We start from the raw sequence: 10,449 nt of genomic DNA on the forward strand, positions 1-10,449 counted from the left end.
TCAGGAAAGGTCCATTCGGGGGTATGGGATACACGGTAGTTCTTAGACCCTCATCTTAGTCCGCTCAGGCCGCCACAGGCTGGGGCTTTTACACAACAGAGATTCACTGACTCACAGTCTTGGGGTGGGAAGTCCCAGATCCAGGTGTGGGCAGTGTAGACACTATCTGTCCCCATGTCGTCACGTGGTCATCCCTCTGAGCATGACCGCGTCCTCTCCTCCTCTTCTTAACAGGACATCTGTCATACTGGAGTGGGGCCCATGCCAACAGCCTTGTTTTACCTTAGTTACCTCTCCCTTTTTTCCCTCTGAGGCATTTGATTTGCATGTGTGCATTACCTCCCTAGAAAAGGAATCCTGGGGTTTTCCCTCCTGTGTGTTTTCGCCTTGCTCCTTCATGGTCCACGATGCCAGCTAAGGTTGTTGGTGCATTGAAACCAAATTGGCAGGGCGGGAGCAGATCATCCTGCCATTTTTCTAGATCTTTGAGTTGTGCATCACGTCTGGGGCTGGTCACTCCACGCGTGTTTAGCCTGCCCGTCAGGGTCACAGCAGTCTTCCCGTGTCTGTGATCATCAGTCATTTCAAATTCACCAATGTAAACACGCTTCATCATCACAGTTAGAAACCAGAGGATGACTTTGGAGCAGAGCCTAAGAAGAACCTGGTGTTTGCCTCTCTTACTGGCATTGTTGCTGCCCTTGAGAGCATCTGCCAGGACGTTCATGCATACCACCATGGAGGCATGGAAAAATGTCGGAAAGAGCTTAATCATCTCTTTAAAGACCCCAACTCTAAACACAATCACCTTCTGAGATCCTGGGGCTTCGGACTTCTAAATATGAGTTTTTGGAGGGACACAATTTAGTCCATAACACTTTCCAAGATTTTTTTTTAATCTTTAGAGTTATTTAGAGTTTCTCTTTATATACATATTTTTTTCTTATGATCGTCTTCTGGGGTCCCTTCTAAGGCCCCCATCTCAGTCCTGGAGGGACCCTGTGTATCTCCACATGCCGTGTAATTTCCGTAATCACCAACCACCCAACTCTTAGCCCACTGATTGTGTCTTGCTTTCATTTTTATCTTTACGTCCCCAAATGTTTACCTTTACTGATTAGAGTTTTTAAAACTTTGTAGTACTTTATTTGCTAACAGTAAGTTTCCATGAGTTTAAAAAACACTCAGGGTGTGTGTTAGAGAATTATAAACAAGGACAGCCATAAAGCATACCATTTATTGGCAGCGAAATATCTGTGGCCAAATACCTTTCATGTATTATTACTATTTTTAATTTCAAACTTGCGAAGTAGATACATAGTTCTGCCCTGTTCTGTGAATAAGGGATCTGGATCTTAGAAAGGTGAGGTTTCTTGTCCAAGGTCATCATGGTAGAACTTAACCATGAATGACCGAAGCTAAAAATCATGCATCCCCCATTGAGGCTGCATTAAATGTTGACTCGTATATCAGAAGCTCTGTTGTTAAAGATTCATCCATTCATTGACTACACTTCCATTTAATAAACATCTATTTAGTTGCTGCTGTGTGCTAGGCATCTACTCTAGCACACACTGAAAATGAAGAAGATTGTATGCACACACATACGCACACATGCACAAACATGCACACGTACACATGCATACACACATGTGCCCACAGAGTCTACCATTACTGCTACTTGAAGCTGACCCTGCAATCCTCTAAAATAACATGGAATGTATTCCATGTGCGGCTGCTGGAACTCAGGTCAGAAGAACTCAATATTTACATTTTGGACAAGTGATCATTGAGAGAACCTCTACAAAGAACTTGTCATTTAGGTTAAAAAAGAGGTTAGCATTACTGTGGTGTAATGCCACCTTAGATACATGTGGCAAATGGCTACAAAACTTTGAAGGGATTGGCAGGTAAAGTTCTGGGCTGTGGACTTAGAGTATTGAGCACCATCACACATCTGTTCTCTGATCTTCAAAAGGGTGCAACATCTGTGAGCCCCATCTTCTCGTGTATCAATTCATGATCATTATGATTCTGTCGAGCTCCAAAGAATACGGCTGCAGATGAGGTGAGTTGGAAGGTGCTGCATTTACAGAGTCTAAAAGTTTTGTCTACTTCCCCCACTAGGGAAAGCCAACCGAAGGAGTTTTCCCATGCATTTGGGGAGGTCAGAGAGGGAGACGGAAGTTGAGAAACCAAGGGAGGTGCATAGGAGTCACTTGGGAGACGAGACGGCGGGTGGGACAAAGAAATGGTGTGGGACCACCCGGTGGGCCCAAGGGTCACCGGAAGCAAATGGTCACAAATGTATAATGGGGCCGCCAAGCATGGCTGTGAATTCCTCTCCCTGCTCATTCAGCTGTGATTACAGAGGAGTTGAAAGAGCAGGAAAATGCCTTGTATGTCCTGTGAATGTCCTAGGTTGAAAGACACGGAGTTGCTGCTGTTCATGTGGCCCCCAAAGTGGTGGTTGCACAGGCATCAGCTGAATACATTCACACGCATTAGGAACATTTATATTTAATCTTTCTTGGATTCTTATGCGATGGGATTGAGGATTGCAGGGAGCCTCATCTGTCAAATTATTTCGGTAACAATTGACAGTTGGCTCTGACGGCCAGCTCAGTAGTTTGGAATTCATTCCTTTTTATTCCTTTTTAAAAACTCACCTCCTCTTCTTCCATTCAGCTCTTAATTATTGGTGTTTTCCAAATATCATCATTGGCTCTCTTCATACACATTTAAAAAAATTAGAGGCTTTAATTTTTAGAGTTTTAGGTGTACTGAAATATTCAAAAGAACAATATTCAATATTATTGAAAGACTGGGTGCAGAGTGTTCCCTTATTTCCCTCCCTCTCCCCCATACAGTGTCCCCTAATATGAACATCTTGCATTACTTGGTATATTTGTTATAACTGATGAGTCAATATTGATACATTACTATTAACCCAGATACATTACTATTAACCAAAGTCCATAGTTTACCTTAGGGCTCATCCTTTGTATCACATATCCTATGGGTTTGGACAAATGTATTTGCCATTGCAGCAACTTCCAGAATAGTTACACTGCCCCAAATCCCTGTGTTCCACCCACTCACCTCTTCTTCCCACTCACGGGCCACCTCTGAACTCTCTAAGGACTCTACAGTTTTGATTTTTCAGAATGCCATACAGTTGGAATCACACAGTATGTAGTCTTTTTGGCTTTGCTTCTTACACCTAGCAGTGTCCATGAAGGTTTCTCCATGTCTTTTCATTTGATAGACCTCATTTCTAGCTCTGGATAATATTCCATTGTCCAGATGGGCCACTGTGTGTTTACCCATCCCCCTATTAAAGGACATCTTGGTTTCTTCCAAGTTTTGGCAACTGTACATAGAGCTGCTATAAACATTAATGTGCAGATTTTTGTTGGGATGTTAAGTTTTCAAGTCATTTGGGTAAATCCTGAAGAACCTGATGGCTGGATCACACAGTAGGAGTGTTTTAGTTTTGTGAGAAACCGCCAAACTGTCTTCCGAAGTGTCTGCACCGTTTTGCATTCCCACCAGCAGTGAGTGAGCACTCCTGGAGCTCCACGGCCTTGCCAGCGTGTGGCATTGTCCGTGTTTGTGATTTTAACCATTCTAATAGCTGCGTAGTGGTATCTCATTGTTATTTTAGTTGTGCACCAGAGTTTTACTCCAAAAAATGTTGTCGGGTTGCACAGCTTATATGCACTGAAGATTTCTGAACTCTGATTCAGCCCATCAGTTCTTTCTAACTAACTACATTAAAGACACCTCCATCCCTCGGGGACTTCAAGTTAAGCATTTTCTAAAGTTAGCTCATTTACTGTGTGCTTCTGATCCTGATGATTGCTGATTTTCTCGGGGTGTGGCTATTTAGAGTCCTGGTCAACAGCACACTCTCTCCCAGGACGCTCTCTGTCTGCCCCCAATGTCGGACCACCAGGGAGTCATAGCCATCGGTGGCATGGAAATCAGACAGAACTGAGCTCGGTTATGGCTCAGTATTTTCTAGCTATTTGTTTGACCTTAGTCAAGACACTTGAATTCTTAGTTTCCTTGGGTGTGAAATGGGTCTAGTAATTAAAAGTTACTTAAGAGAAGTTAAGATAATGAAGATAGACCTTGAGCACAGAATGGTTGCACATGAAATACATATTAGCTCTTGCTGGTATTAAATGCTTGATCATTTATTCTGAGCTGAACACATGTATTTTCCCTGCCCACCCCCCCCCCCCCCGCCATGATTTCTCTCCTCATTGCTGCAGTCATCTTCCACTTGGACTGCCTTGCTGTCCTTTTCTCTGATTGACTGCCTCCAGTGTCTTTCTTTGGTCATCTCAGACTTTTTTAAAGAACCGTCCCCCTCTAATACAAGATCGATGATATAATTTCATGCTTAAATATCTTCCATGGAAACCAAAATCAAAATCAAGTCCTCGCTTGTTTATAATGCTTACAAAGACCTACGCATAAACATGGCCGTAGAAGTCTCTGTGAGCTTTATATCCATCCAGAGGCAGCAAAGTGCCTTGGCTCGGGTCTCTGTGCAAGTCACAGCATCCACCACCCTGCGTGTCCGTCATCTGGTGAAGCTCAGATGGCAGCTGCTGTTTCTGTTTGTTTTGTGCCCACCTGTCCTCTCAGCGAACATCCTCTTGACTCACATTCTGGAGTCAAGATCTCCAGAACCTACTCATCTTGTAACTGAAAGTTTGCAGCCTTTGACCACCATTCCCCTCATTCCCACCCCCACCCCCCACCCCTCGACGGACTCTCTTCACTGTGCTCCTGTGACTCTCCGACATTGGTCGTGGTGACTATTTCATAATGTATATCAACACATCAAGTTGTGCACCTTATACATGCAATTTTTATTTGCCAGGTGTACGTCAATAAAGCTGGAAAAAATACAAACTCTTCTTTACGACTCCCCGGTTCCTTCCTCCCGCCAGCTTGCCTGTTCACCCACTGTGCTTCTTCGGATTGTGTTCTAAGTTCTGTCTGCTTTTCACCCTCATTCCCCTCAAGACGGGGGCCCCCGGGCACCTGCTAAAGTGACAGAATGTACCTTGTTTTCCAAATCAAATTGATGGCTTGATCGACATTGCAAATAACTGTGTGAAACACTGGTGCCGTTAATGAAATAAGTCAGGCAGAGCAAGGCAAATAGTACATGATTTCACTCATGTGTGGGATTTAAGAAAACAGATGAACATATGGGAAGGAAAAGAAAAGAGAGTGAAGCAAACCGTGAGGGTCTTAATGATAGAAAACAAGCTGAGGGTTGATGGGGGGGGGATGGGCCAAATGGGTGATGGGCATTGAGGAGGGCACTGGTGGGAATGGGCACTGGGTGTCGTATGTAAGAGATGAATCACTGAGTTCTACTCCGGAAGCCAAGACTACACGGTAGGTTGACTAACTAGAATTTAAGTGAAAACTTGAAAACAACCAGTGTTTCACATGTCAGTGTAGAGACGGTTTAGAGCATGAGGCCGCTTACAAGACTGTGACTACGAAGTATGACGAGATGCACATCGCCGTCACCATTAAAACAGAAAGGGGCCGAGAAACCACAGAGAACCCCCGAGTGCGTCGTTGCGAAGGGGTGTACACCCGATTTGTCTGTTTAATCTTAAGTGTTCATGCTTCTGGATTTCCTGCACAGTTTCTATACCACCCCGAGTTGGTTCCTGGTGACTCTGACCACTGTAATTAATCTTCCCCAGGGAGATCCTCAGCGGGCTGATCTATTGACCTGACCGTCCTGTGTTATCTGTCCTCGTCTTCCGTACGTTCGCCGAAGTGCGCCAAATCTGAAGTGTCTGGGCCTCATCTCCGCCTGTCCCTCCTGCTGCTGACCGGATGGGCCCAAGGCTTTCTAGGGCCTCATCCCCTTCTGCTGCCTGCGAGCGGCCGGCCTGACCCTCCAGTCTTCCTTCCCTCCTCCTTTGAAGGATGCGTGGCTTACTCAGGGTTTACTCAGCCCTGATCATCGAGGGCACAAGCATGTCTTAAAGAATGATAGTTTAGCAGCTGACTGCTACTGGGTGATCAGAATGAATTAGATTTATTTTTTTCTAAAAAAAAAAAGCGTTTTATGTGGTTTGCTTCTCAACTGAGGAGAGGGCTCAGGGAAATGACTCTGTGGTTCTTTCTTATTTTCTTCTTATTTTATGAAGTCAAATTTAATATTTAAAGAAGTCTGCACTGAAATATTCATGTAAAGGAACACAGATTTCCATATAAAGCAGAAAAACCCAATTCATTCTCAAAATTTTTTTTGTAGTGCTGCACTTTCTGAGTCAATGTTTGCCAAGAAGGCTTCTTCTTTTTCTTTTTTTGTTTTTCGTGAAGCTCATTTATTTCAAGAGCAGCTTCTGTTTGAATCAACCATTACTCTTACTATGCTCACTGAATTTTGTTAGATGTTAGGGTGGTGACCTGGTAATTGATACTTCATTTATTGTCGAGTTTAGCCCTGGCGTTGACACAATAAATAACAATAGAGATGCTATACAAAAGCCCAAGATAGAGACGCTGGCTGTGGACTGTGGAGTCCAAGTATATTATTAACTTCCTATTTACAGCTGAAAGATCCACCAACGCGTTGTTTCCCTGGAAGAATCTAAATATTAGTGACACGGGCCAAGCAGATCTTGGAACAAGCCACCGTGAATCTTGCTTCCGTGTCTGGCAGTGACATTCCGTGCTCCTTGGTGTAGTCCTGTCACAGAACGTCACGTCAGAGAGGGTGGGAGCATCCAAGATGGCTCTTCCTTGACACAATGCCAAGGACACTGGTGTTATTTCCCATCAAATTGATGAAACAAAGAATTTTGAAGGAGAATTTGGCAATAACGCATGATTAGTTACGTGGAGGAAGACCTTGAAATGCGATCTTCCTGAACTTATTACATTAAATATTTCTTTGGGCATCCACATTCAAAACTGATTGTTAAAGCAGATTGTAGGAGGAATGGGCTATGAAATAATGTCTTCAAGGGATGTGACTTGGGGGACACCTGTAACTGTCTGTCCCCAAAAACAACTAGACCACGTCCCTTAACGCAGGCGTTGGACTTCTAGCTCTCTGTTTGCCCAGTGCCTACCATTCTGCTCTCCCACGTACTCTTGATGTTTGTGTCTTCGACTTCACGCCCAATACCTGTGTTAAATAATCGGTTTCTCAAAAGTCTAAGATGGTTCTCTTTTTCTTCCCTTCAGTCAGGATTTTTTTGCTTCTTCCTTTTCTCTAAGCCCTTGGTTTATTATTAAATCTTTCAAAATGACATTCCGTGCCATGATGTCTAGCCCCTAATAATTCAGCTTGACATCACAGACATGGGCGCTAAGCCTCTGGCAGTCTTGGTAATCGTGCGTTGCTCGTGCATTATCTTGTGTTTAATCTCAATAGTAACGTGACAGGTCCTGCAAAATAAATCACTTCATGCTCTGACTTAATTTCAAATGCTTTTTTGGTTGGAGTGGAAAAAACTATACTTCTGATATATATGTGCAGTTTCTACCTCAGGCGAATCTTTCAATCTTTCAATCTATTAGCTCCCAGTGACCAATGATGCCTTCAGTCTTAGAAGGGATATGATAAGATAGCACAATTCGATCTCCTTTAAAAATGTATCCCATGTATCGTATACAAATATCAGATACACTTCCAAAATCCTTACAAACACTCAATGCCATTTTTAGAAAGGAAAATAAGGATATAATTTTATAAAATATTATCATACCATCAGTAGCTTCTCTCAAGCTGCAGATATTTAAAAGACCTCATTTAGCATGTAATTATTATTCATTTTTCATCTGAGAGGAAATATGTTTTAATGGCAAACAACTTTCACCAAGCAATAAATAGAACAAAAATAGATGATTATACCACCAAGGCTATTATGGAAATCAGTTCAGACATCTAGTTTGGGAAAAGACGTTGATGTTAGAACTCAAAAATGTGAGTAGAAATATTAAAAAAACCCATAACTTGCCAATATCTGTATCCTAAACATATCACTGAATGTGAGATGTTATGTGTCTGTATCTTAAAAAGGACTTTGGATCGCGATCTGGTGTTTTCTGGTCACGGGCCAATATTTCATGACCCCAGCCAGCACCCTATGTGTCACCAAAGTATCACCACCTTCTCTTAGCGTATTTATGACACACTGCTGAAACCAACTCCTTCTTGGGACCACTGGAACTTGCTACAACATCTTCTCTCTTAAACTTAGTGGATTAGCTCTGGCTGCCATGATAACATGCCATTTTCTGGTGGGTGTAAAACAACAGGAATTTAGATCTCATAATTCTGGAGGCTGAAAGTCCAAGAGCAAGGTGCCAGAAGGGTACATGTCTGGTGAGGACTCTCTTTCTTGTTTGCAAAAGGCAGTTTTCTTGCTGTGTCTTCATGTGGCAGAAAGAGAGACAGAAAGAGTGAGGGGGATGGGCTCTGGTCTCTTCCTTTTCTTCTAAGGACACCAGTGCCATCATGGAGCCCACTGTCATCAACTCATCTAAACCTAATCACCTCCCAAAGGCCCCATCTCCCAACACCATCCCACTAGAGGTTAGGGCTTTCCTCTATGAGTTTTGAGGGACGCAGACATTCGTAGAACATAACGCTTCTCTCCTTATGTACCTTGTGTCAAAGTCCCTTGCCTGACTTCCTTTGTAGCTCAGCATTATGAGATGCTGTTCACCTCTCACACAACTGTATCCACAGCTTCTGTTTCTTGCCATTGTTGTATTGCTATGCACTTCAATAGAGCATATCTCTTTCCACAATATGTATGATTTTTGCTAGAGAAATACTAGCGCACAAATGCATTGAAAGGAATTTGGATAGCACCAATAAATAAATCTCCAGGTATCAGATATCATCAGCCGTGATCTTTCTACATAGCCTGACTCTCTAAGGATAGTTGATAATATTCCTTTCAATCACTGACTTAAGTATTCTAATCAAATTTGTAATTCTTAAGAACGTGTCTGATACAGAAAGTTAGGAAAAATATTTCCCGAGCTGCTGATGATTTGAGAAGTTAATGTTGTGTGCATTAGTACAGAAGAATTTCTTTTTTTCTCATTGTTACAGTTAACCATCAAATTAGTAAAATTTTCCTTAATCATGTGTCATAATGAGTTTCTACATAACTTTCTTCCAGCTTTATTGAGATACAATTGACAAATAAAAACCATAAATATTTAAGGTGTACAGCATGATGATTCGGTATACATAAACACGGTGAAATAATTATAGGAATCAGGCTAATTAACATACCCATCACTTCACATAGTTTGCGTCTTTCTTTTTTTTTTAGGGAAAACGTTTATTGGATCTTATCTAAGATTTGTGGCTGATTGCACCAGAAGGGCTGCTTGCCATATTACCAAAAATAGAAGTCCTGATCATTTTCAGAGCAAAAGGACGGTTCCCCCCACCCCCAGTCCACGCCTGCTACATTTCTTAGGATGTAGTAAACAAATGCAAAGTCTGATCTCCAAATCAAGAATTCCTTCATAAGCAGAATTCAAATCTGCCTTCCACCTTGCATTCACATTTTGTGAATCCTGTAGGACTTAGGCATGAATAGAAATCTCTCTCTCTCTCTCTCTCTCTCTCTCTCTCTCTCTCTCTCACACACACACACACACACACACACACACACGGAAATGTCAATATGCCCTCCAAGGTTCAGGGTCTCAGACAACCACTCTCCTCATACAGGTGGGGATATTTGCACAAAGTGTGTGATGCAGTAAAGGAAACAATGGAATGTTTCACGAGAAGCTGCTTCCCTCCATGGAGTCAATGTCAATACAAAGTTTTTGTCATTTAATACATGATATTTGATGCAAAGTCTGATAATAATGGCATGGTTCGAATTGTCACTTATACCGGAATCTTCTGTAGTATAGTCAACATGGCAGATGTAATGTCAGTGAACAGCCCTCTTTGATGTTTTATTATGGGTGCTTATATCGTATGACGTGTCATGCAGGAAAGTAACAACTTGAAGGCTTTTTTTTTAATGTTTAGTTTTGAGAGAGAGACAGAGACAGAGCATGAGCAGGGGAGAGGCAGAGAGAGAGGGAGACACAGAATCTGAAGCAGGCTCCAGGCTCCGAGCTGTCAGCACAGAGCCCGATGTGGGGCTCGAACTCACAAACCATGAGATCATGACCTGAGCCGAAATCTGACGTTCAGCCGACTGAGCCACCGGTGCCTTGATTAGCCCGTGTTATAAGGGCGATTCCGCTTGGCAGCTGGCAACGCCGTGGCTCTCAATGTCCCTCCGCCCCCCCCCCCCCCCCCAGCAATATAAGGACATTGATGGCTCCCTCAGGGAGGCCACCTACCTCTAGTGGTAGCTGGTGTGGTGACAGAAGTGTCCGGGAGGGGTCAGAAGCCAGCAAGGG

The 10,449-nt window shown here is 43.0% G+C and overlaps 1 protein-coding gene across 1 annotated transcript; it reads right to left on the minus strand.

Annotated features, from left to right (window-relative positions):
• Positions 1-326: 326 nt before the first annotated feature.
• On the minus strand, positions 327-775 carry LOC106969197 (40S ribosomal protein S15a-like). The gene has a single exon (XM_053216143.1). The coding sequence runs from the start codon at positions 773-775 to the stop codon at positions 344-346; it is 432 nt and encodes a 143-aa protein (XP_053072118.1). The 3' UTR covers positions 327-343.
• Between the last annotated feature and the right edge of the window lie 9,674 nt (positions 776-10,449).

This window comes from Acinonyx jubatus, chromosome B1 (assembly GCF_027475565.1).
Source record: "Acinonyx jubatus isolate Ajub_Pintada_27869175 chromosome B1, VMU_Ajub_asm_v1.0, whole genome shotgun sequence".
Taxonomy (NCBI): Eukaryota; Metazoa; Chordata; class Mammalia; order Carnivora; family Felidae; genus Acinonyx; species Acinonyx jubatus.

Bases quoted from the DNA above. Each gene is read 5' to 3' on its own strand.
- LOC106969197 (XM_053216143.1), bottom strand. From the start codon at position 775: ATGATTAAGCTCTTTCCGACATTTTTCCATGCCTCCATGGTGGTATGC.